A 27,375-nucleotide genomic window follows, 5' to 3' on the forward strand; every position below is an offset into this window, starting at 1 on the left:
CTGTCAATCCTCACCCCCCCCTCCTCAGGTTCCACTGCTCAACTGTCTCCAACTGTCAACTGTCAACCTAACCTCTGAATCTAATCCCCTCTCACTCCCAACTCCTACCTCTGCCCCAAATCTCGCTCTTGCCTTTATTTAACAAATTCAGAGAAAACCCCAAGGCAAACCACAACATTTCCCCCTTTTGTCCAGTTAAAAACTTTTTCCTATACATAGGTGAACTAAGCATCATTATTACCATTCTGCAATTTATAAAACCAACAATATGCTGATCACCCAGTCCACCAATTCTGTTCACTAACCATGTCATCCACACTACATCTTGGCAAGGCAAACCACAACATTTCCCCTTTTGTCCAGTTAAAAAACTTTTTCCTATACATAGGTAAACTAAGCATCATTATTACCATTCTGCAATTTAAAAAACCAACAATACGCTGATCACCCAGTCCATCAATTTTGTTCATTAACCATGTCATCTATACTAAAACTATACTTGACTATATCCTGGTTCTAGATCCTATGCCACCCTAAAACTACTCTAACAGATTTATCATCTTTCTCAATACTAAACCATTCGGGTTGTCTATGAGACTACTAGTCTCCAACCACATCAGAAATCCAAGAATGATTAATATTACCTGAAAACATAGGAAGCACAAAACATGGCTTCCAAGCTTAGCCAATTTTATAAAGACTGCTGATCACCTGGACAGTCCCCTTATTCCTTAATATGCTGGAGCATCAGTCTTCAGCCTTCTGGCCCAGGATCATCTGACAGACCTTATCAATGCAGATTTTGAAGGGCTGATCACCCTGCCTCGGCAGAGATTATCAGTCGACTATTCTGCATAATTTGTCCCTTTCTGGACAGTGTCTTGTCTGTAGATGAATTGAAGCAATTTGCTCAGTGGCTGTTACTACCGATTTGAGCAACTCCATTGATGCTCAAGTTCTTCTTCGAGTCTAAGGGGCCCTGTCAGGGGCAGACAAGTCTCTAGTAAAATGATCTAGATGAAGAAATGTCCATAAACAGGTTATTCTTTGGACTTCTGATGCCTTGAAGATTTCCTATCTACATAGGCGTTTCTGAACTGTTAAGCATAGAGTACCGTTGGCCCTCTCTAATCGAAGTGTTTACAAAACCCATCTAAACTGACTTAGAACCATAACCTTGCCATCTGACCCCTTAGCTGGTACTGGTTAATCAACTAAAAATAATGTATAACAGCAGTTATAGGACCGGTCTAAGACTTGTATTCTTAGATGCATAGTGAGGCACAATGCCCATGTTAAAGTAGCAATATTAATCTCAATTATAAATCAACAAGAAAAGTATACCATTGAAAACCTCGCATTTGTGTAAAAATGCATTCTATACCAATGAAAAGATTACAGCTTCAACTTTGTATCAATTACAAACATTTCTATCAATGTAAAATATAGCGGTAAATTTTTGTTTTAAGAGTAAGTTGCCAATCTATCTGTTTGTCTATTTCTCTAATTTCTATGTATTACTATATCTAAGAAGGAACAAAAAGGAAAGGAAAAGTAGCAATCCCTGAGTTTACATTCTCTAGTTTCTGCCCAAAGCTACATTTGTATTGTATCCCTTAAAAGAAAACTTTATCCACAGTTCTTAAATAAAACAGAACCATCCACCCCAACATAAGGAAATGGACGACGATCTTCCTTGTCTGCTTCTAGCTGGATTAGGTAAGAATTCCTTCTGGGGCCCAAGGGTATTAGGAAAAGTTGGCTTTGTCAAGTAGAGCTAGCCAGGATTTGCCTGCCAGTCATTCTGTGCTGAGAAAGTTCACTTTAGCTGACATCTTGACTAAGGACAGTCTGAAGGGCTGGATAAATAAGATGTCCATTCTGGGAAAGTTCTGAAAGCAGGCCTTTAAATCAAGCATCTTCAGTGTAATTAGGGGAGAATCAAACACGAAGTTGGACTGGAAAGTCCGGAATCTCAGCATCCCAGAGTGTGTATCATTTCAGAGCTATCTTCTCTTCCTTCATCCCAGCACACAAAACTTTACAAGCATTATATAGTTCTATAAGCATTTCAAATGGGATAAGCAGGGTGCACAGTTTAGTAAATAAAAGATCAAAAAAAAATGACTACCTTTTTTCAGGTTGGGTTAATCATATAATCAAACCGTAACATAATTTTGTAATACATACGTATTACAAGTTATGAGGAATTTCAAAAAATATCACTGGCTGTTTATAGACATTTCAGTCTCAGCTAGTTCATACACGGAGACCTAAACAACCTCATATATACATCACCTATTTGTTGATCGTCTTAGTCTCCTTTTTCTTCTGTGTTGCCAAGGACTCCAGGAGGTCTCCCCTGTCATTTCTGATTTTTATCAGCTTGGAAGGAACCCACAGCTTTTCTTCTCTGTAGAAACATAGGCATAACCCCTTCCCAGCGAACACATTTCCCATTTTCCATTCTGACGTCAGAATATCCTTAATATAAACAGGCTGGTTTAGTTCAGTAGTCTTTTCCACAATCCAATGTCTTTCAGCAGCTGTGCTGTTTTGTTCATCAGCATTTAAAAAATTTAAGGTTAATAAAGCACTGTATCCTATCTCTGGGAGTTTTTGTTGACCCTTTTGCCTGTTAAGCATCTCCTTTAGACTTGATTAGATCTCTCCACAATCGCTTGTCCTGTAGGATTGTGTGGTATACCTGTAACATGTTTTATATTATAATAGCCAAAAGAAGCGCTTAATCTTGTTAGAGATATATGCTGACCATTGTCCGTTTTAATTTGTATGGGTATTCCCATTATAGCCATAACTTTAACAAATGTGTAATTACAGAATCGGCCCTTTTCTGACGTTAAGGCAGTTGCCCATTGAAATCCTGAATATGTATCTATAGTATGATGTATGTATTTCATTACCAAACTCTGTAAAATGGAGAACATCCATTTGCCAAATTTCATTTTTTGGTACCCTTTAGGGTTAGTTCCTGTAGGCAATGGAGTTTGATTATATAACGAGCAAGTAGGACATTGCCTCAATCTTTGGCTTGTTGCCAAGTGATAGAAAATTCTTTTCTTTAAGCCTTTGCTGTTAACATGGTGTTTTTTATGAAATTCTGAAGCATCTAGTACAACTTCCTATCAGTAGCTGGTCAATTTCATTATTACCTTGTGTCAGAGGGCCTGGCAGACCTGTATGGGATCTTATGTGTGTTATATATAGTGGGTAACTCTATTTCTGATTTTTTTTTGTTGTAGCTGAATAAATAGTGATGTCAATTCGGAATCATCCTGAATAAGTTCAGCAGTCTCTATGTGCAAAACAACCCTTTCTGCATATTGAGAGTCAGTTACTATATTTAGAGGCTCTCGAAAATCTGATAACACCATGAGTATTGCATACAGTTCAGATTTTTGAACTGACTTATAGGTACTCTCAGTCACCTTGTTTACATTTTCCGATTTATATCCTGCCTTCCCTGACTTACTGGCATCAGTGTAAAATGTAGGGGCTCCAGATATTGGAGTTCCCTTTACTATACGAGGGAGGATCCAGTTAGTTCGTTTTATGAACTGAAGTCTTTTGCTTTTAGGGTATTTGTTGTTAATGTCTCCTAAGAAGTTACTGCATGCTCTTTGCCAATGTTCATTTTGTACCCACAAAGAGTTAATTTCTGCATTAGTAAAAGGTACCACAATTTCAGCCGGATCCATTCCAACTAATTGTCGAAGTCTCAATTTTCCTTTAAGTATCAATTCAGAGACCTTCTCAATGTAGGTTTTCAGTTTCTTACTCTGTTTATGTGCTAAAAATATCCATTCTAAGATATACTCTTCCATTTGCATGAGAATTCCTGTAGGGGAATGGAGTAGAGGGCAAGATGACTAATATGCAGGCTATCTTTGGATCAATACGATCCAGATGTTAGGCCCTGCAGTTTCCTTTCTACCAAAGCTAGCTCTTTTCTCAGCCTCAGCTGATAGTTTTTGGGCTGTTTAATTCTTTTATCGCCTTTGTAGTGTTTGAAATAAATTGCTCAACTCTTGAGTGGTCAAGCCAATCACAGGCCTCAACCAGTTAATGTCTCCAAGTAGTTTCTGAAAAATCATTAGTGTCCTTAATTTGCTTCTTTTGATTTGCACTTTTTGTGGCCTAATTCTTTGTGGGCACTTATTTTATACCCTAGATAATTAATAGAATCCCTCTTTGTATTTTCTCAGGGGCGATTAAGTAATCCCCAGCATGGTAATGTTTTTTTACTTCATCAAACATTCTTTCCAGGATATTTATATCTGAATCAGACAATAAAATGTCATCCATGTAATGATAAATAATAGATTGGGGAAATTTTTTGCGAATTATATCTAATGGCTGCTGTACAGAATATTGACACAAGGTTGGGCTATTTCACATTCCTTGTGGAAGGACTTTCCATTGATATCTTTTATGGGGCACCTCTATTAAGGGTAGGCACCTTAAAAGGCAAACCTTTCCTTATCGCCTTCATGTAGAGGAATAGTGAAAAGCAATCTTTTAAGTCAATCACTATAATAGGCCCCCCCTAGGCAACAAAGAAGGCAGTGGGATCCCAGGCTGCATGGAACCCATCGGCTGAATAATCTTATTAATTGCTCTGAGATCTGTCAATACCCTCCATTTGCCAGACTGTTTTTTAATGACAAATACTGGAGAATTCAAGGGCTGGTGGACTCCTATATGCTGAGCCTCCAGCTGCTCCTGGACTAGCTGCTCTAATGCCTGTAGTTTTTCTTTTGTCATGGACCACTGATCAATCCAGATGGGTTGGTCAGTCAGCCACCTTAGTGGCAAGGCTGTTGTTGTTTTCAACAGCAGTGGCTCCCTTGGGGTAGCACTAAATTGTCAGCCTCCTGCTGTATCTTTGCTTATGGACAGCTTGGACAGTCTCTAACTGTCCTTGATAACATTCCCTGACTAATTTAAAGTTTTTATTAGGAGTCTGATGAATTTTAGGGCCAGAACCTGAAACTGAGGGGATATTAATTTGAGTTTTCCACTGCTGTAGTAGATCTCTTCCCCATAAATTAATGGCTATATCAGCCATTTATGGCCTTAATTTTCCTACCTGACCTTCTGGTCCCATACATTTAAGCCAATTTGATGCTTTGTTTTATTTGGGATAAAGTGCCAACACCTTGAAACTGCATATCCACTCCTTGAAGTGGCCAACTAATGGGCCAAGATTTTGAGAGATGATGGTAACATCTGCTCCAGTGTCAACCATTCCTTCAATTTCGATATTATCTACCAGGTATTTTTAGTTTTGGCCTTTGGTCCTCTATAGACGTTAGCCAAAATATTCGTTTTGAAGTCTTGTTGTTTAATCGTTTGAGGAGGAGAACTCTCCCTGCCTGGTATTGGGGCTCAAGTAGAGGCCCCCTTGGGAGTTTTTTTGTCAGGATGTGTCCCATCTGTCTGTTGTTGCTGTACACTTCCTAGTCAAATGTCCATATTGCCACATCTTTGACACATTCTAGGGGAGGCACAGTCCCCTTTTTGTATCACTTTGGTTTTTATTACAGTAATATCTGAGATGGCCCTGCTCACCACAATTAAAACATTTGAAATCTTGGGTCATCTCTAGCTGTCCAGTGGCAGCTTCTCCTATCAAAGTAGTATCAGGAGAACAAGATCCAACATCAGCTGTATATCTAATCCACTCATCTATTGGTGCGGACCTTGCCTTTAGTGGTCTAATTACTTCCCTGCATTTGGTATTTGCATTTTCAAAGGCTAAAGACTCAATTATCGCCTTTCTTTCCGCTGAATCTGATACACTCCTTTCCACAGCTGAGGTAAGCCTTTTGTAAAAAAGTCAGGAAGGTTTCTTTAGGACCTTGTATGACTTGAGTGAATGTTTCAAGTCTTTTCCCTGATTCTGCGACTTTGTCCCAGGCCTTTAAGGCTGACAATCGACACCATGACAGAGTTTCTTCGTCATATATAGCCTGCACCTCTACTTCAGCAAAGCGGCCTTCACCAAGCAGTTGATCTGTGGAAATCTCTCTGCCCCTAGCTCTATTTTGTCTTGCTATCTCCCTCACTTCTTCTCTCCACCATGAAATCCATTGCAAATTTTCAGCAGGCTCTAGAATTGCTCTTACCATATCTTTCCAGTCTTGGGGGATTACTCTATTTTTAATAGCCCAAGAAATTAAGATTTGTTTTACAAATGGCTAATGCATTCAAAATTAGTTACACTTTCCTTAAATTTCCTTAATTCTAATACATCCATGGGTTGCCATTCAAATTCTTCATAACCCTGTGGATGATCATCGTTTGAGGCCTTTTTGTTGCACACTAACTGGATAGACTAAAGTTTGTTTCCTAAAACCTTAGGTTGGCTTTCCTTAATTTTATCTTCTGTTTCTACCTGAGCTTTTTTTTCTTTAGTTGTAATTTTAAATTCCTCTCTTAAAGTCTGTATCCGTGCTTCATATTTTTCTTTCTGTCTTTCCCCCTGTTCTTTGAGTTCCTGAATTCTCTGTTCAAGGTTTTGCTTCCACACTTTGAATTTTTTCTTTTATATTGTACTTCTAATAATTTGTTATCCATTATCTTTTTGATTGATTAATTTTAAAAGTTATTCTCTAAGTCTTGCTTCCAAACCTCATTACTTTCTCTCTGCTGTTCAGTATGATCTGTGAGCTGTTGTATGTTCTGTTCTAACATCCTTTCTAGTTTCTGTCTATCACTTTCATTTTCATCTTTCTGTCTCTTATTCTGATCTATAATTTTCTGTGTCTTCAATTTAGTGTTCCTTCTAGGCTACATTGCCAAGATTTAATTTTCTCTTTCTGTTGTTCATGTTGTTCCATAATTACCTGTATCTTCTGTTCTAAGGCTAGAAATTTGCTATTTAGGGCTGTGTGCTGTTGTATGTTCTGTTCTAACATCCTTTCTAGTTTCTGTCTATCACTTTCATTTTCATCTTTCTGTCTCTTATTCTGATCTATAATTTTCTGTGTCTTCAATTCTAGTGTTCCTTCTAGGCTATATTGCCAAGATTTAATTTTCTCTTTCTGTCGTTCATGTTGTTCCATAATTACCTGTATCTTCTGTTCTAAATCTAGAAATTTGTTATTTAGGTCCCTGCTTTTTGAGAAGATATAGTAAATCAGAAGAATGAATATTGCAATACTGGTAAATGATAAAGTGTCTTTTTCCTCAAAATTCTCAACTGTCAGACCATTCAAAAATATCATTCCATAAGGCCCAAAAGATATTCATTATGTTTCTCATCTTTAAGTATCATAAAGTTATATATCTCTCTTACATCAAAGTAGTATCTGATCTGAAGCCCCTTGTACCTTTTTTTCTCCCTCTGCTTCAGAATACGTGCAGTCCTCTCGATTCTTCAGTAGACCCTCCAGACCCAGTCAATTTCCCAATCCACTAGTACTCCTGCCTATTCTGGGGTTGAGAGGGAAGTAAACTTTTTATCTCAGGTTAGTTGAGTTCTAATGGTTTAGTTGGGCGCCATATGTTGTCGTAAATAAATAAAATAAAGTAAAAGTAAAAATGTATAAACGAAAACCGGGGTGGAATGTTTTCCTCAGGGTGTTTTTTCCTGCTAGGTTCCACACCTCGCTTCCCCAGATATCTTCTGGATATCTTGGCAGAAACACAACCCAGCCACACACTTTCTTATACTGAGACTCTTACACAAAAGAGCATACAACTGGTGTTTTTACCCTGCTAGGGTTCCACACCTCAGTGCCCCAGATATCTGCTGGATATCTTGGCATAAACTCAGCCCAGCCACACTTACTTAAATTGAGACTCTTTCTTAAAAAAAAACACACTCATTTAGCATTAAAGCAATCCAGCGTCTAGATTTGGCAGATCCACATTACACTGTCCTAATCCCAGTTCCCAAATTACTCATCCCTGCACCTTTTATTTACCAAGTCTCCAGCTTCTTCTCCCCCCTGGTACCTCTAACTCCTCTCAGTTCCCCATCGTCTCTCCAACTCCCTCTCTTCTTCCTCCTGGCTTCCTCCTCTAACCCCTCCTCCCTCAACTCCTACCTCTGCCCAAATCTCACGCTCTTGCCTTTATTTAACAAATTCAGAGAAAACCCCAAGGCAAACCACAACATTTCCCCCTTTTTGTCCAGTTAAAAAACTTTTTCCTATACATAGGTGAACTAAGCATCATTATTACCATTCTGCAATTTATAAAACCAACAATATGCTGATCACCCAGTCCACCAACTCTGTTCACCAACCATGTTATCCACACCACATCTTGGCAAGGCAAACCACAACAACAGCATATCCATACACCTGATTAAAATAAGCTAACATCAAGAACACATTCCAGAGGCAGCAAGCCAATTGCCTATTATTCCCTTGCTGGCATGGTGTCATCCTTAATGCAAATTCAAAGGACTCCTGGCAAGGGCTGGAGCTTGAACTGTGACCTCCTTGATGAAGTGAGGGTGTGATCTTTTGCTCAGGAAGATTGTCTTTGAAGAAGCTGAACAATGATATATATATATATATATATATATATATGTGTGTGTATATATATATATATATATATATATATGGAGAGGGGGGGGGCAGGGAGGCAGGGAGGGAGAAATCTCAGAACTCCAAAGTGTGACTCCAGACACTAAAAGTTTATTTTTAATGGTTCAATAGGGCATCCGTCATTAATTCACGGCAACTATTTAAGGAAGGCTTTGTGCTCTAGAACTACGAAGCTTTAAGGTTTGCATAACCTTCCAGTAAATAGGATTCCACCGCTCCGGAAATGTCATCTTACTAGATCTCATTCTGAATCCAAACGTTTCTGAGCAGTTGCACACCCACTACTGTGTGACCGTGACCTACTTGGGACCAAGATGTCCAAATGACTTGGATAATGCAGTCCTTGCCTGCTAGTCAGCATGCTGAATGGACCAGGGAGATTGCTTCAAAGATTACACTAGTCAAAGCAAGTTGACCTGTCTTCTGAAAGCCACAGCTTCCTAAACACCAATGGGCGGAGCCAACCCTTGGCGGGTGGGGGAAAATGTAAAGTTTGTCTTCAAGCTCTCCTTGTATTAGGTATTCGTCTTTCTCCTAGTGTTTAAAGACACTGGTTAAAGTTTTGACTCTATTACCATTGTTAGTGAGAATTTGTCATAAAGAAATGTTTTCTCTTTGCTTGGGAATTACACATTTCCAATAAACATTTGGCTTGATTGCGCTGTTAATTTGGAATTAAGTTGGGGGGAGCGTACACGAATAAATAACAAATCCAAAACCAGGCTTCCTCTTCGAGGAAGGGTACGTGGATGAGCTGGGACTGGCGTGACCCAGGACTTGGGACCTCAGCCCGCAGCTTTTCACCGTTCTGCAGCCCTGCAGGGCGCAGGCTCCATCCGGGTAGCGGCGGCCACAGTAGCCCGCGCCTTCCCCTTCGGCGGCGCCGCAGCCAGGCCTGTACGGGGAGGTGGTCGCCAGCTCCGGCCTGCAGGGGGCGCTGGCGCCGGAGGGCTGGGCCGGGGTCCGCGCGCTTGCGGTGGCGTGGCCCAGCGTGGGTGCCCGGGCCGCGGTCCTTAGTGAGAGTGACTCGGCCTGTGACGCGGGCGCGTTCCTTCCTCTTCCTCTTCCTCCGCGGCCCCGCCTTCCTTCCCTCCGCCCATCTCCCGCCGCGGAGGAGCCGCCGCCGCCGACAGCCGCGCCGTCATGTCGGCCCCCGCCGGGTCCCCTCACCCGGCCGCCGGCGCCCGGATGCCGCCCAAGCTCGGCGGAGCAGTCTCTGGCCTGGCGCCGCCGCAGCAGAACGGTGAGGCGAGAGGCCGGGGTGCGGCGCGGGGCCCAGGCAGGCCGGAGGGTGAGGGGTGAGGGCGGGCGGGCGGGCGGCCTGCGCCGTGGCTCGGGGCGGGCAGGGCCGGGCCCGGGAGGCCGCGGTGGGGCCCCGAGGCCGCGGTGAAACATGGAGGCCGCGGTGCGGCGAGGGGAGCGGCCGAGAGGACGGCCGGGCGGGGCTGTCGGCGGTCTGCCATCCAGGCCTGCCATTCCGCGTGGACGGAGGCCGTGGCGTAGGGGTCGGCGGCCCGCAGGACCGTCAGCTCCGACCTAGGCGCCGGCTGGTTGCCCCGGGCGACCCTTTCGCCGCCCAGAGCTCACAGGACGCCGGGGCCGCGGAGTGCGTGGTCTGTGGAGGGCATGGAGCAGCCTTGGTACTTGGTGGATCGCATCCTTCCGGCCCCAGGAACGTAGCTTTGATTTTTTTTTTTTTTTAAAGGCCCAGCGAGCACGCTGCCTGGAAGGGAACTTAGTTTGCACTTAAGTTTGTAGGGAGAAGGATGTAAATATGCCGCAGAAGTGTAACTGTAACCCCGACCCACTTCGGCCTCGGGATCTGTTGTGGTTTGCCGCCGCGGTTGCTGCTCAAGCCTTTGGAGTTTGCTTGTAGTAGTGTTCGTGGGGTAGCAGGTGTCAAAGGGATCGAGGCGAACACCTTTAGATCCCCTCATCTCCAGCTTCACTTTAAAATCTAGAAAAACGTGCCAGAGTTGCTTGGCCCTGCTTTGAGGCAAGGCCTGCGCGTAGAGAAACATGAATGTGGCTTTCCTACTGAGGTTATAGGCTTCGAGCTTGCAGGAGTTATTTCCTAACATGCCTAGCCCCTGCCCTAGAGATCTGGAATGTTCCTAAATAGTACTGGGGGAGGGGCCCTCTTTAGAGACTTGAGTGTGTGTCTGATGACCCTCCCACAAGTAATCAAAGCTAAGAAAATCCCTCTGTCCTGTGTCAAAAAACAAAACTCATCAAATCATTGACCTAGTTTACACAGTGTGCTAATCAGAATTTACAACCAAAGTTTGGAAAATTGATAATAATGCTTTTCAAACAGGAAACACCCCAAGAATCAGGTGGAATTTTTATTCACAACTATAAAAAAAATATGGTTTAGTCTTAAGATCCCGAGGTCTGCCTTACTTGTATTTCATGTTTCTTATAGTCATTGTTTAGTATAAACTTTTGAATGTGAACAGTGTCATTGATGGTATCAGACTTGTCCAAGTGAAAACGTGATTTGTGAGCAACTTTGTCAATTTTGTGTGCATGTGTTTGAGTGAGTGAGCCCCTGCTTGCACAGGGAGATCAGAGGACAACTTCTGGGACTCGGTTCTTTCTACCAGGCGGGTTTTGAGAATCCAACCTTGGTAGGGTTCTTGTAAATGCTAGCTAGGCTTTGTTTTTTAGCACATCTTTGTATGGGGAGCAATCAGAACATCATAATTTAGAGATAGGTCCCAGGTTAGAACATTATAAATCCATGTTTAGCAGTTTCAAGAATGGTGTCCTTGATTTTAAAGTGGCATTTTTATTTTTGAGATGACCCAGAAGTGCCAGGATATTTACTCAGCCACTTGGATGTAGGAGTAAGTCCATGTCTTGATGCCCAGTGGAAAGGATGCTCGGTTTCTCTTTATACTTACTCTTCATAATAAAGTCTTAATCGTCATTTAGCATCTGTTGCTTGGCTACCAGATCGGTATTCAAAGTTAGAGTAGTAGATGAAACAGAATCTCTTCTCCTGAATTGTGTTTTAGCAACATTCAAATTGGTTCTGGCTGGCCGTGAGTGATTTGGTAGGTAGTTGGGGGAGGAGGGGGAAGGGCTGTCTCTAGGAAGAGGTTACATGATGAACAATCCTGGAAGTATGCACTTAGAAAGTGCATGCCCTGTGTAGAAACTGGAAGTGGAGAAGAGCAAAAGGAACTGGGTGGAAGGGAGAGGCTAGGAGGAAGTTGGATCGAGTCACAGAAGAGGCCAGGTTGCTGGAAGGTCTTGGAATGTCATGCCAAGGCATTTGGAAATAAAGAACTAGAGTCCGTTTGGTTTGGTTTGTGGAAGGGATTAATGCGCATAGAAAGGGTCAGATCTGATTGTTTCTCAGCCTTAGAGAAATCATGAAGATTAAGCAATAATTTCAGTTTTTGTTATGCACAGAAACCACTTTTTACTATATCTCTGGGATCCCAGCCATGGTAAAAATACAAAACAGATCTGAAGTATGAAAAAAATATCATGGGAAACAAGCCAGTGACAAGAGAAACATCATAACAGACTGAATGAGGTCACTTCCTTCATAACCTTGGTAGACTGTGAACAGTATCTGGTCCAGTCACATGGAGCTAAGACTCTTGGGAGTTTGAGAGCAGTAGGAGGTCTTAGTTACTCGTAATGCCCACCTAATTTATACTAGTGTAATTAAGTCACAAGACAGGCCCGTGGGTCCAGGATGGGACTGATGAGCTGGGGATTTGACCTCTCAGTCCTCACTGTGTAACTTCTGGATAGACATTCTGGTTTGACCAGCACGCTTTTGGAGGCGCCACTTCCCCTGAGACCCTGCTTGTGTGCACCCCATTGAGGTGTGGTTATTTATTAAATTTTATCTCTTTATTAGCGATGGAATTGCGGTACAGCCCTTTGAAATGTCGTCTTTGCCTGTTTCTGCTTGAGCACCGTCTCATGTAACCGAGGATGACTCTCGGTGATCCTGCTCTTTTGCCCCAGCCTCCCAACTACTTGCTGATCCTCTTGCTTCCAACTTCAGATTATGGGCATGGCCACACTTCCCCATAGTATCTTACAGTGATCCAGAAAAGATATTTCCAAGGGGCAGGCAGTAGGAACTTACCTTATCATCACGGAAAGGGAAGTTGTGACAGCTTGCCACCTGCGATTGGCCTCTCAAGTGGGACAGTGTTGTGGGATCTGACTCAGTTCAGGTAGGAATCTTCAGAATTGAGTTTAGATGCTGTCCACTGGAGATTGCTTGGGAAGGGAAGAAGCCCACACAGCTCTCCCTTAAGTCTTCCCGAGCAGTTCTTTTCTTTTATATGAAACAGCAAGTGGGAGCTGGAGAGGGGGCTCAGCAGCTGAGCACTGACTGCTTCTCCACAGGACCAGGGTTCTATTCCTGTGCTCACATGGTGGCTCACAACTGTTTGTAATTTAAGTTCCAGGGTTTCCAATGCCCTCTTCTGGCCTCTGGGGTAGGTACCAGACTTGCATGGGATGCACACATATGATGCACAGACATGTGTAGACAAAACACCCTTCACATAAGTAATTTTAAAAAAAGGAAAGAAACAGCAAGTGTTTTAAAGACAGATTTGACTCTCCATTGACACTAAGGGTGAGATGGAGGTCTCCTTAGCTCTGGAGCATAGTGTGGATATCACCTTGTTTAGTTCTATGCTTTTGCAGGCGAAACCAAGATCCAGAAAGGTGGGCACATGTGGCATTTTCCACCAATGCCAGAGGAAGGTTAATGAGAGAGGCTGTTTGCCTCATTTACTGCTGTGTTCTTAGTGCTGCAAAAAGTACTGGGCAAGTTATGGAGTTCACTAAAGGTTTATCGAATGAGGCCGATTAGTCCTAATTCTGAGTTCAGTGCTCTTTGAACAGACTCTAATAAGGTACCATGCTGGCCTTGAACTCCTGATCTTCCTGGTTTCACTTCCAAATGCTGAGATATGGGCATACAATATCTGACAAACTTATAAAGCTTCGACATCATTGGTAGAAAGGAGGCCGTATTCTTTAAGTACTGGGCTCTCACTACTTGAAGATAGTATGAGGACATTGCATCTGTGAACTCTTTTCTGTGCACCTTGGAACTACCTTTCCCCAGATTTTCATTCTGAGTAACAGATTTAGAATTATTTGCATCTCCATACGAAGTATTAATTAGTTGAATATTTTTCAATTTTAACTGTTTTCCTTCCTTCCTTCCTTCCTTCCTTCCTTCCTTCCTTCCTTCCTTCCTTCCTTCCTTCCTTCCTTCGACAGGGTTTCTCTGTTTAGCCCTGGTTGGCCTGGAACTTGCTCTACAGAACAGGATGGCATTGAACTCACAGAGATCCTCCTGTCTCTGCCTCCCAAGTGCTGGGATTAAAGCTTGAGCCTCTTGTCTAGCTTCACTTGGCTTGAATTGACATTACTTCCAAAGTCATCAGGGGTACTGTGGAGATGGAGCCCGACAGAGTATAACTCCCAAATTATTTCTAGTCAACTCACGTTGTGTGAAAGTGACACAGAAACAACCCCGATTTAACAGTTTACCTCTGCCCAAAAGGATAGCACTGGTTTTAATTTTCAATGATGCAATGATGTTAAACAGAGTGGGAATTACTGACGTTTTTATGGAACGGTAAACAGACCGTTAACTCAGAGATATTTTCTGGTTGTAGCCTCTAGGAAACCTGTAAGCCTTGAGCGTACGCAGAATTCAGAATCCTGCAGGTAGTCTTTCTAATCAGTGCAGTGTCTTCGGTTTCCATTCACATCTGGGGCTGCCCAGAAGTGTTAGGTCCTCAGGAGAGCTCGTCTTCCTTGGCCTCCATGGACTTGTCTGAATAAAGAATTTTTTCCCTTCTAACCTACTGACTAGCAATCTCAAGGACCTTAAAGTCTTTGCCCTGTAAATATGCAGACATCTGTCTGTAATAACCTAATAAGTAATTGTTATTATACTGTATGGCTTTAGTTACTTGCTGTGCCTTTCACACCTCTCAGGGTTCTGAGTTTATAGCTATCAATTTTTTTGTGAGCCCCATATATTGTTCCCAGCAATATTTCAGGTAAATTCCGCTTTTAAAATAACATTTTTAAAAAATATTTATTTATTTCTGTGCATGTGTTTGTGTAGATGCTCACACACGTCAGAAGCATCAGATCTTCCCGGAGCTAGAGTTAAAGGTAGTTGTTTGTCTCCTGACATGGGTGCTGGGATCTCAGATCCGATGGAAGAGGACTCAGCTGAGCCCCTCTCCAGCCCCGACTTCCTTTTTTAAAATCCATCTATCTACACTAAACTGTTGGATGCGGAAGCCTGAAGTGGGACAGACAGTCTTGAATGGACTTTGTCCAGTCAGTGCTGTAGCATGATGGAGGTAGGATACTCTCAGCCTGGAGGAGGCTGTGGTGACACGAGGGTCAGTCACCTGGGATTGCCCAGAAGAGACAGAACGGCTGCAGAGATTGATTTAGTCCAGGCTTTATGGAGAAAAGTTACTTTCCGAGCGTGAGATGCTGAGTTTAGTGATGTCTGCCTTGTAGAGCCTTTGAGGGGGTTAGATTAAATGAGGTACTGTTTTTTTTGTTTTTTGTTTTTGTTTTGTGTGTGTGTGTTTAAACATTTATTTTATTTATATGAGTACACTGTAGCTATCTTAAGACACACCAGAAGAGGGCATTGGATCCCATTACAGATGGTTGTGAGCCACCATGTGGTTGCTGGGAATTGAACTCGGGACCTCAGGAAGAGCAGTCCATGCTGCTCTAGCTGCTGAGCCATCTCTCTGGCCCTGAGGTGTTTTTTAAGTATTCAGCCCAGGTAGGGAATCAGCACTGAGAATCCCCTTTATTCCTTTTTTTCTTTTTTTTTTTTTCTTTTTCTTTTTTTTCGGAGCTGGGGACCCGAACCCAGGGGCCTTGCGCTTGCTAGGCAAGCGCTCTACCACTGAAACTAAATCCCCAACCCCTCCTTTTTCTTTTAGAATACCAGCTTATACATCCTTTGAGTGGCAGACTGTGCATGTGTTTATTATATTCCCAGTAGCATCTTGGGGTAGGTCCCCAGCTGAGTAAGTGAACTTACCTTCATATCTCCTTGCTTTAGAGTATTCTGAAAGCCTCTAGCAGCTTTGTTCTCCTTATTGTATCAATGTCTAGGGCTTGGCCATTGTTTTGATCACTTCAGTCACTTGGTTCATTCTGCCTTCCCCTCTTTCCTCTCTCCATCCACTTTTGGAAAGTGTCTTGACTATAAAGCCAGAGACACATGGCCGAAGCTGCCAAGTTCTGCTGCTTGCAGGAGCTGGAACATGGCCCCTTGTTCTATTACATTATCACTGGCTTCCTCATTTGTAACTCCTTTACTGCCTAAGCTTGGGTGTCCCGGGTCTTGCTCTGTAGACTGACCTTAAACTCAGAAATCTGCATGCCTGTCTCTGATTAAAGGTGTGTACCACTAAGCCTGGATTTAAATTTTTCTTCACCTACAACTTAACGCCAACTCTGGCTGGCCTTGAACTCAGAGATCTGCTTGACTTTATCTCCTGGGATTGAAGGTGTGTACCACAGTGCCTGGATCTAATTTAGCTGGGTGTAGGATCTTGCCCCAAAGTCCCACTCCTTTAATTCAATCTAATATCCTTGAACACAGGATTCAGCTCCATTTCACTTCCTGGTGCCCCTTTAATACTCAACCATATAGTTTATATTTTTCCTTTCTCAGCTTGCTGTGCTTGTTTAAAATGCTCTTCATGATACCAGAGAACAAAGTCTATGATGGGCATTTCTGAGACTTTCTTTGTCAGTGCAATTAATCTGAGTCTCTTCACCTTAGCTCAGGCAGACTCTAAAGACAAGGGCGAAAAGCAGCTATGTTCTTCACCAGAATACTACAAAAACAGTCTCTAGGCCACATACTGAAGATCTTCTCCACTAAAAACTTGGGGCATGTCTGCACAGGTCAAAGCACATTGAGTAGCAAAGTCTTCCATATTCCTATTAGGATAGTCCGTTAAGCCCCATTTAAAGCATTCCACTGCTTTCCAAATACAAAATTCCAAAATGCACATTCTTCCAAACAAAAGCATCACAGCAATACCCCAGTACCTAGTACCAACTTCTGTCTTAGGGTTATATTGCTGTGAACAGATACCATGACCAGTGCAACTCTTATAAAGGATAACATTTAATTGGGGGCTGGCTTACAGGTTCAGAGGTTCATTCAGTTCATTATCATCAAGACAGGAACATGGCAGCGTCCAAGCAGGCATGGTGCAGGAGGAACTGAGAGTTCTACATCTTCTGAAAGCTGCTAGCAGAATTCTGACTTCCAGGCAGCAAGGATGAGGGTTTTAAAGCCCACACCCACAGTGACCCAGCTACTCCAAGGAGAACACCCCTCCAAACAGTACCACTCTCTGGACCAGGCATATTCAAACCATGACAGAAAGTTTCTGCTAATAGGCCATCTCTCTGGCCAGCCAGCTTGCCAGAGGCTGAGTTAGCATCATGTAGCAAAAGCCCCTGATGCAATGATGAGAAAAACCAGTTCAAGTGTAGAGGAAGAGCTGTGAAGCCATGCCTTGCCTAGCCACTGGCCAGCCTTGGAATGGGAGAGTTTAAGGGAAGGCTTAAGTGGTACTTCACCTGGATCTAAAATGGCAAACATGCTGGGCCAGTTGGCACATGCCCATATACCCAGCCAGCACTCAAGAGATTTCTGAAAACTTGAGGCCAGCCTGGTGTAAATAGTACATTTCAGACCAGCCAAAGATGCATAGTGAGGTAGTGTCTCAAAAAAGTAAAAAAGAAATAGCCAACTAAATAAAAAATTGGGACTAGATTTTTGAATGTCAGGTAAGATTGTGATCTGAGCCTGGTGTAGCAGTGAACTCCTGTATTCCCAGCACTCAGAAGGCAGAGGCAGCTGGATCTCTATGAATTCAAGGCCAGCCTGGTCTGCATAACATTCCGAGAAAGCCATACCTACAACAAAGTGTGATACATACAAAGATAGAATGAAAGATGAGGGGTCTGAAGTGACAGAGAAGGTGATTCGGAAACAGAAATATGGTTGTACGCTTTTTAGATGAAGATACTACTAGGAGCCTCCAGAAGGGCCAGTACGGAACGTAGCCTTTGCACTAGTGTAATTCCGTCCTGACTTCTCGCCTGTTGCCTTCCAGAACTGCAGGAGACACTCGCGAGGTTTCCTGTTTTCCTCTTGAAGTATGTTGTTGACACTCTGTGATAAGTGCCAGATACAGAAATATTTGGTGATGATTTGGAGTTCATGATTTTCAAAATCATGATTTCTATGAGTCAGGCAGCAGGCTTTGAAAAAAGCCAACCCAGCCTTTCCATTTCGAGTTTGAAATTAAGGCCTGTCCATGGGAAAAGGAAAGTGGGCAGCTTCTAGAAGCTGGAGAGGGCAGAGGAACTCTCGAGGTCCAGCTACTGTGTAAGCTACATCCACCCAGTCTTAGTGAGTGTTTCTTCAGGCAGAGCTGTGCTGAGATCGGAGTTAGGATCTCGTTAAGAGATGAAGGAGGAATGTGGGAGACTCCTGGTAGAGTTCAGTTTTGTAAAGATACAGAGGTGTGGAAAACAGCTGATGGTGATGGTGAAATGATTCTTCTCAGCTTGTGTCTGTGACTGTTTGGTGCATCGTTTTTATCACCATTCTTGAAAGAGCTTTGATCATGTGATCAGAAGTTCAGTTTTAGTGTCACACTGCCCTGCTTCCAATAGAACCTTCTGTTCTCATTAGCCTCTGGGCCTCTGGGATCAGCTCATTGTGCTGTGTCTTTTTGTGAGTGGCGTGTCAGGCGTGCGTGTTGCACATCTTCCCCCAGGTCAGCACTTGTTTTGACTTCGCAGCAGTATTCTTCAGTGTAGCACATCAGCTTTGGTTTCTTGAGCTTGGATGCAAAGGACTTAGTGTTCTTAGACCTGACCGTTGGACAGTCGTGACAGCAAGGCAAGCTGTGACCCAGGAGTCAGTCAGGGAGGGCCATTGGCTCTATTTTTATAACAAATTGCCACTAATTGATTTCTTGAAACAATCCGAATTTATTATTTCTAGGTAAGAAGTCTAGTTGGGCTAAAATCAGATGTTCCTGCAGGACACATTTGTTCAATGCTCTAGAGAGTTTCGTTGCCCTTTCCAACTCCTAGAGGCTGCCCACATTTCTTGGCTCATGGCCCATTTCTCTGTATTTAGAACCAACCATAGAGTATTTCCCTGAAGATTCTTAGCCAGGCCTCTAATTCTCTGCATAGTTAAGATAATAGAACTATTTTAATAGATGTCATCTGATTAATACCTTAATGCCATCTACAGTCTTAATTCTCCTCTTCCATGTAGCCTCACAGGTTAGGATGTGGGCATATGTCTTGTTGAACATAGTAAAGAAAAAAGAATATTTCTTTTTTCAATTATATTTAGTGTGGGTGGGGTGGGTATGGAGGTCAGTTGACATCTTTGGGGCATCAGTTCTCTCTTACCACATGGGTCCCAGGGATCAAACTCAGGTCACAAGGCTTGGTAGCAAGTACCTTAACAATCTGAGCCACATCGGTAGTCCCAGCTCGCTATCTAATTTAATGACCATCTTCTCCAGAAACCTAGCACCACAGGCGGCCCTTCTGCTCAGGTCTTACTGCCTGCTGTCTAGAGTGCAGGGTGTGGAGGTTTGTCACCAGCCCCAGAGAGGGGAGAAGTCAAAGCTTAGAATCTTGTTTCTACTGCATGTGTGCTCATGCTCTGTGTCTCTTTCTGAGGCAAGACCTTCACTCTGCAGTCCTGACTGGGTGGGAACACCACTGTGTAGACCAGGCTGGCCTCAAACCCACAGAGCTCAACCTGCCTCTGGGGTTAAAGCCATATTGCTGATAGTGTCTCTTTGTTGGGGTCATTTAGAATGTGACACTGAATAATAAGTAATGAAAAGAGCCTTCCCACCCCACCCCAACCCCACCTGCTTGGGTAGCCATCCCTCCCTCCCTCCCTTGCCTCTTTAGTGGACTTGAGAGTCTGACTTCCAGCAGGTAATTCGCCATCAGCTGTCAGCAGGCAGTGCGCCCCGCTTTCCTGCTTTCCTTCGGGGTGGTGTTGAGTAGTTGTACAGAGACAATGATTATTTCCCAGTATTGTGCTGAGAGTGTGGTGGGGATGAACCACATCAGCCATTAAACAGACGGGTAGGTATTTAAGTAGATTTGATCTGGGCTGTCTTCATTGTTCACTTCTGAAAACTGTAGTGGCAGGAAGTGGGCCATCTTATATATTTTCACATTTTATTTTCAAGGTAATGAAAGACTTTTCAGATTTTTTGTTTTAGTAAGTTGTTTCAGGTGAATTGTAATTAGGTAAATAACCTATAGGGGAGTAAGCTGTTAGTTAGTAATGTGTAATTCTCCACTTAGACTTTGAATTATAGAAGTGGATATTGGTCTCCTTTGCACCTGATAATAAGTTATCTTTGTGTTGGTTATAGAATATGTATTTCATGCCCCCAATTTCTCTTACCTTATTTAGTAATTAGAAATAAACAGAAAGTGTAACTTTTACTCAGCTCTTAGCAGTATCATTATGACAGGGATGCAGTGCTTCTTTACTACGGCGACCCTTATAAGTGTTAGCTTCCTGTTGCTGATACTATTTCATTCTGGGTATGGTACAAATTCCTATTACCTTACACATGGCAGGAAACTAGGTACTAGAAAAATCAGGGCTAGAGATGTGGCTCAGTGGTAGAACATGTATTAATTAGCATGTGCAAAGCCCTGGGGGTTGATGGGGTTGTGAGGGGAATGGAAACAGGCTGGAAAGATGGTTCAATGGTTACAGCATTTGTTTTTACAGAAGACCAGGTTCAATTCCCAGTGCCCATATGATATCCCACAGCCATCCATACCTTCAGTTCCAGTTCTTCTGACCTCAGAGGACACCAGGCACACACATGATGATGTATATACATGCAGACTCATACACATAAAAGAAATAGATATTTTAAAATTAAAATGCTTCTAGACTACTTCACATTCTGGTAAAGCACAAAATGTTAGTGTCGGGAGTATGAGGCAGTCTATGGAACTATTGGTGGGAAGTATGATTGGTAGTTCTTGGAGAGAGCTGTAACACTGCTCCTCTTTGCTTGTTTTTCTGAGATAGCCTCTTGTTATGTAGTCTAGGCTGGCCTTGAACTCAATCCTCCTGTCTCAGGCCCTTAGTGCCAGGACTATAGGCAAGCTCCCATTGCTCAGTGCAGTGGCCAATTTTTAAAGCACAAAACCCCACTTTCATTTGTAGGAAAGCCATCTCTTAATTGTTCATAGAAAGAAGTTCATCCTCTGAAATGATGCTTGTTGATGAGGACTTAGTAAACATCACCTGCAATGAAACATTTATGTATGTGAGAACACTGTTGCTGTCCTCAGACACACCAGAAGAGACATCAGATGTCATTACAGATGGCTGGGAGCCACCATAAGGTTGTTGGGAATTGAACTCAGGACCTCTGGAAGAGCAGTCAGTGCTCTTAACCACGGAGCCATCTCTCCAGCCTTAATCTCTTTTTTTTTTAAATGGGGATTTACACATGATAACAGAATAGTGTGTAGGGTACATTAGAATAAAACATAGTTGTACAGCCATGCTTGTGTTTATTCATCCAAATACACTGAAAAACCACTGCTTCCAGATGTGCCCAGGTAGTAGAATATACATTATCAGAGTAAGAAGGACGTTCACTTTACACGTTACATTCCTAATATAGATTGCTAACACTGCTCCACCACAGTGCTGGGGACTGAAGCCAGGCTCTGTGCAGCCTCGGCCTGTGCCCCACCACCTGAGCAGACCCTGGACTCCAGCTTGCACAGTTAGGGCAAAGAAGAAGCTAATACCAGAAGGTGTGGGTTCCTCCTGATGTTCTTCAACTTAAAAAAAAAAAGTATTCCTTGACCCTTTCATAAATGCATGTATATATGTTCATAGCCATCCCACTGTCCTTTCTCTCCTCCTGTATCCCATGTCCCTTCATAGCCACTGTCATCATTCAGTGATTCCTGTGAATGCTACCTGGGTGTGCATGGCTGCTTTCCTGCATCCATGTCTGTGCAGCACTTTCGTGCCTGGTGCTCACTAGGGCCACAAGGGGGGGTCTTTAGTTTAGTGGGGTACCCTGTGGGTGCTGGGAATTGAGCCTGGGTCCTCATGAAGAACAGCTGAACCTCGAGCCTTCTGAAGACAGCCAGTGCTCTTAACCTCTGAGCCATCTCTCTAGCCTGCTCTTGTAATTCTGCCCTTACTCTTCCAAGATGTTCTCTGAACTTGGGAAGGGTTGGGTAAGGTAGATATGCTGTTTAGGGTTGATTATTCAACAGTCACTCATTCTTAGTACGTTGACTAGATACGAGTCTGTGTTAATGCTGCCATGGCTAGAAGAAATATCTTAGAGCAAGGTTGAGAGTCGCTGTGGTCTGAGTAGAAACAGCCATATGTAGACATTGACAACATGGCCATCTAGCAAAACAAGAGTGGTGGCCCAGGTGTGGTAGCAGATCCTAGTCCCAGAAGCGAGTCAGCGCATCCCAAAGTAGACCTGCTGTCTCCATCCGTTCCCTACCAGGCCAGCTAAGACTGCATAGTGAGACCCTCCCTTGAAACAAACAAGCCTGGTTAATGGTACCCATAATCTCAGAGGCAGGTGGAGCTGAGTTCTAGGTCAGCCTGGTCTAATTAGACCAGCCATGGCTACATAGTGGGCATTGTCTCAAAAAAAAGGAAACAAAACAAAACAAAAGCCACACTCATAAAATGGGTTTTCTCCTAAGGCCAATAATCTACCCAACGTTGGGCTCCTGACCAGGGTTACAGTTCCCTCAGACAGAACACGATCAAATCAGAAAGCGTTTGGTTATCTCCCAAAGCCTCATGCCAGTGTTTTCCATGGATACATCTTGCCTAGAAGGCCTGCACTGTAGCATGCAGTCTCGCACTGGGTAAGACCACTGATGTCTTTTCCTCCAGCAGTCAGAGTAGTGCCTTCTGGCTGTGTGAAAGCTAGCCAGCTGAACGTTAATTCCAGTTTGACGTTTCTATGTCCTGCAACCAAAGTGTGGTGAGTCTTCATTAGTGCCTTACCACTGAGTAGTAGTAGACAACAGGGGCATTGAGAATAGCCTGTGTTGTTTTGGGAGACTCCTTGATGAGTAACATGTAGGGAAATATCTCATGCCTGGCACCAAAGTTTTGTTTAATAAATCATGTTTTCTGGAAGCAGCAGTGTCCAATTAAATTCCTTCTTGCATTTTTAAAATTGCCTTATAAAGTAGTGGGTTTCTATATGACTTTTTCATACATCTTTAGTTCTGGCTAACCCATCTTCTGACAATCGTCCTTCCTCCTATCCTCCTTGCTCCTCCCCCCTTTCTTTTAAGGCAGAGTCTTGTAATGTATCCTTGGTTGGCCTGGAATTCAAAGCATCAGTCCATGGCCTTCAGTATGGGGTTATAGGCATCCTGTCCCCTGGGGCTAGAGTTACAGACAGCTGTGAACTGCCATGTGGGTGCTGGGAATCAGACCCAGGTTCTCTGGGAAGAGTAGCCAGTGCGCTTAACTACTAAGCCATATTTTTAACCTGTGTCACAGTTGGTTAAGAACTGACTTGGGAGCCAGTCAGCTGTAGGGTTTCATAGCTTATAGTCAAGCTGTCAGCTGGGCTGTCACTATCTCAAGACTCCATTGAATTTGAAGGTTGCTAGAATATTCATGTGTTCACTGGTAGGGGTTTCTCTTTGGTTGTCCGTTCCTTACCACATGGCTTCCTTCCTTGTCTGTGTTGCAAGGTCATTCAAGACAGGGTTATCAGAAAGAGGGAGCACTAGAGTTAAGACCGGGCTAATGTGGGGGGGAGTGGTATGTCAGCGCCTTTGCTATTGCTCATGGAGATGAGTCCTGACCCAAGGTGAGGGAGGACTACTCAAGGCTTTGAGAAGCAGGAGGCGGGGCCTCATAAGGGGTCATTTTGGAGTCTGCTACATGATAGGTCTATGACAATGTGTATCTTTGACAATATGGTGAGGTTACAGAGAAAAAGATTAATTGGGCCAACATTTAGATGGGAGCTATTTATGCATCATCTCTTTGTGCAACACTGTGATTTTTTTTTTCTTCAGGTCCAGCACAGAGTCAAATGCAAGTTCCATCTGGGTATGGGCTGCCTCATCAAAACTATATGGCCCCCTCAGGACACTACTCTCAAGGACCTGGGAAAATGACCTCCTTGCCATTGGATAACCAGTGTGAGAATTACTACTCTCGTCCATATACAGCACCAACACAGAATGTGGGGACTCCCAGCTCAGCAAACCAACCAGGAGCACAGCTCATGTATGGCAGAGGTCCTTCTGCCCCTCACATGGGGGCATCCACGCCAGGACCTTTCCAAGGAGCTCCAGCATCGGCGTCCCATTCGTACCCGAGTGCCTCCCAGCCCTATTCCTCTCTTGGGAACCGCTACAGTAGTCCTGCCACATACTCCGCCACCGCTTCTGTTGCTTCTCAGGGATACCCCTCCACCTGTAGTCATTATCCCATCTCCACTGTGTCTAATGTCGTGTATCCTAACGTTTCATACCCCTCGCTGCCTGCCAGTGAGCCGTATGGGCAGATGTTTACCTCACAGAGTGCTCCTCCGCCTGCCAGGCCACTTAAAGAGTCATACTCTGGCCCAAGCACAGCTGTTGCCTACCCATCGAGACCTCCGCCTCCACCTTCCCAGCACCAGCAGCAGCAACAGCAGCAACAGCAGCAGCAGAGTCATTCAGGATACAGTTCTCTACCATGGTCAGGTCCCGGCCTTCCACCAGCCCAAGACAGTCTCATCCGAAACCAAATGGGATCCTTGGCTATACCGAACAGCCACCCAGCAATTAACGGTAAGTTGAGTATGAAGTTCACCAGAACACGACTGACAGTCCGAACTTTAAAGTCTTGTTAACGTGGTATTTCCTGAAAGGAACACTGGAGATTTCCTCGCTATTGCACTGTATCTGCTTAGGTCTCTGTGGTGTTTTACTAAGTCTCCCCAAACCCTGCTGTGTGCCCTCACTCAGCTCCTCGATGGCCTGGTTGAAGAGCCTGCTTCCATGCCTTGACTGTGGTCTCCGACAGTATTTATTGATGTCTTTATGTCTCTGCAGCATTTGTCCCTAACGTGGCTTGGACACAGTGAAGTGTCTTTTGATAATGTGTCTTGCTGGCCATTACTTCTTTTCATACTAGCCCCGCTATTATAGAAAAGATGGTCAGAATCATTATCCCGCCTTTCTTAAACTATGCTTCCTACAGATAAAGTTTGCTTTCTTATCCTTAAATGGATGCATAAGATGAAGGATGAAGAAGGGAAAGGAAGGCCACGTGACTCCTTAGTAGTTAAAGTAGTTAAAAACACATTTGTATTTTTACTTACATAAGATATACATAGTACATATAATAAAATGAGAGAGAGAGAGAGAGAGAGAGAGAGAGATGTGTGTGTGTGTGTGTGTGTGTGTGTGTGTGTGTGTGTGTGTGTGTGTCTCCACCAAGCCAGGAGATGTCACTGTGTATCTCTGACTGGCCTCTATATATTCTAGGCTGGTCCAAACTCAGAGATCCATCCATCTGCCTCTGTCTACAGAGCACTGTGATCAAAGGTGTGCACCACATGCCCCACCCAAGATGTATATTTTAAGTGTTCTGTTTCCATAGAATATTCTTCACTTAGTCTGAAGTTGTGAACTTGAATCTAATGGTGTGCTCTTGAAGTGAATGAAAATGTATGTGCAGCACTGGGCAGTGGCGGTGCACACCTTTAGTCCTAGCTCTGGGGAGGCAGAGGCAGGCAGACCTCTTGAGTTTGAGACCAGCCTGGTCTGTAGAGCAAGTTCCAGGACAGCCAGGGCTACACAGAGAAGCCCTGTCTTCAAAGAAACAAAAAACAAAAGGAAAAGAAAATGTCCGCCCAGAATGGTTGCTGAAGCTGTGGTAGCGCTCTGGGCATTGCGTTCAGAGTGTAACTGTCCCTGCAATCAGATGTCAAGGGCAGTACAGAGAGCTAGGCATCCTTGCCTGGACAGTGGGTATTTCACATTTTAATTAGAATTTTATACTAGCACTCAACTGTACACTTGAATTAAGCAAATACTGTGATAGATAATTGTTAATTTACTTGGAGGAAAGACCTTCAGTGGCCCCTCTTGGTCTTTGTAGAGACACATGCTGGGGCACTGCATATACTGGCGGCCTAGGATTTTAGGTGATTTTAGTAAGGAGTCCAATGTGTTTGCCATGCCGTGGTTGGTTAACTTAGACTAAACTTTTCATTAGTTTACCCCATTTAAAAACTCTCTGAAGGTGAAACTCTAGTCTTGTCAAATACTCTAGTAGAAATTATGATCGACAGATAAGAACAGAAGCCTTTTCCTTTGTTTAAGTTTACCAAGGTACCAGTCTAGGGAGGCAGCTCAGCCAGCAAAGTGCTTGAGGTCCCAGTTTGATTCCCAGAACCCAGGTTAAAACACAAAACAAAACCCTGAAGTCCCAGCTTGATGACACACTTACCATTCCCGGGGTGATGGAGATGGGTAGATCACTGAGGTTTGCCTGGCAAACTCTTTTTCCTTTGTTAACTTTTTATTGATTCTTTGTGAGTACACATCATATACCCCAGTCCCACTCATCTCCCTGTCCCTTCATATCCTCCCTCCACCCTTACATCCAGCCTCCCTGACAACAAAAGAAAATAAAAAACAGAAAAACTCAACAGAACAAAACACAAACATTTCACCATGGAGGTTGTCGTGTCTCAGTGTGTCCCACAGTGTATATACCTTATATCATACACGTGTCCCACAGTGTATGTACCTTATATCTTACTCATGGGCCTTTGCCCACCCGTCCAGACATGCAAATGTACGCTGCAGGGAGTCAGTGCTCTGCTTCAAGGCCTCGCTGCTGCTACACTGTCAGTACTGGATCCACACTGGGACTCCTCCTGGATATCCTGTTATGCCTGGTGTCATGGAGATCCTGCAGCTTCGAATCTGCAGGACTGGCTTCTTCATGCACTCCAGCAGTTCATGGATGGGGTGGATGTTGAGTAGCTAGCTAAAGCCTTGGATCTGGGCCTGACAGGCAACTGAGTTGTCAGCCCACTAGGTGTTCTATCCCCATACCACTAGGGCAAGCTCCCCAGCTCAGCCTCAGCTAGCTCACCCGCTCTCCCAGTGCTGCTGCTGGCAGAGAGCAGGTCTAGCGCACCGGCTCCTTCACTATAAGGGCCAGCTGTCCTTTGCTGCCCGGGTGAGGCACAGGGCCAGCACTCTTGAGAGCTGCAAGGAGTAGTGAGGCCAGCTCTCCCATCTGTTGTTAGGTGTTGGGGAAGGCATCTCTCGCTCACACCCATCAGGGCCAGCTCTATTGACAGTGGGAGGCTGTCTGTAAAATCCCAAGTGGATAGCACCTGAGAAACACCTGCGGTTGTCATGTGTGCTCCTGCGTGTACACCTACACTCAGTACACACATACAAAGATGCACATAAGAAATAAAATAGCTTTGTTAGAATGAACTATTTATCAAACGTAATTTTGATTAAAATAAATGACTGTATTTCTTGAATCCTGAAATGGATAACATACGGTAAAGTAGTAGATGTATAATGACAGTTTCCTACACTTGGTCTTAGCCAAAAGGCGGAGAATCAACAATGACTTTCCTATGTAGGGTGGTTAAGAGATTGCTACACA

At 43.8% G+C, this 27,375-nt stretch overlaps 1 protein-coding gene across 1 annotated transcript in view; it reads left to right on the forward strand.

Moving 5' to 3' along the window:
* The first annotated feature begins 9,544 nt into the window (after positions 1–9,544).
* The window catches only part of Sec24b (SEC24 homolog B, COPII coat complex component), a 69,562-nt gene continuing 51,731 nt past the window's right edge, over positions 9,545–27,375 (forward strand). The window contains exons 1-2 of the mRNA XM_032897333.1: positions 9,545–9,825; positions 23,763–24,524. Coding sequence (XP_032753224.1) covers positions 9,726–9,825; positions 23,763–24,524 — 862 coding nt within the window. The 5' untranslated portion in view covers positions 9,545–9,725. The remainder of the gene's footprint in view (positions 9,826–23,762; positions 24,525–27,375) is intronic.

Source organism: Rattus rattus, chromosome 3, assembly GCF_011064425.1.
Source record: "Rattus rattus isolate New Zealand chromosome 3, Rrattus_CSIRO_v1, whole genome shotgun sequence".
Lineage (NCBI taxonomy): Eukaryota > Metazoa > Chordata > Mammalia > Rodentia > Muridae > Rattus > Rattus rattus.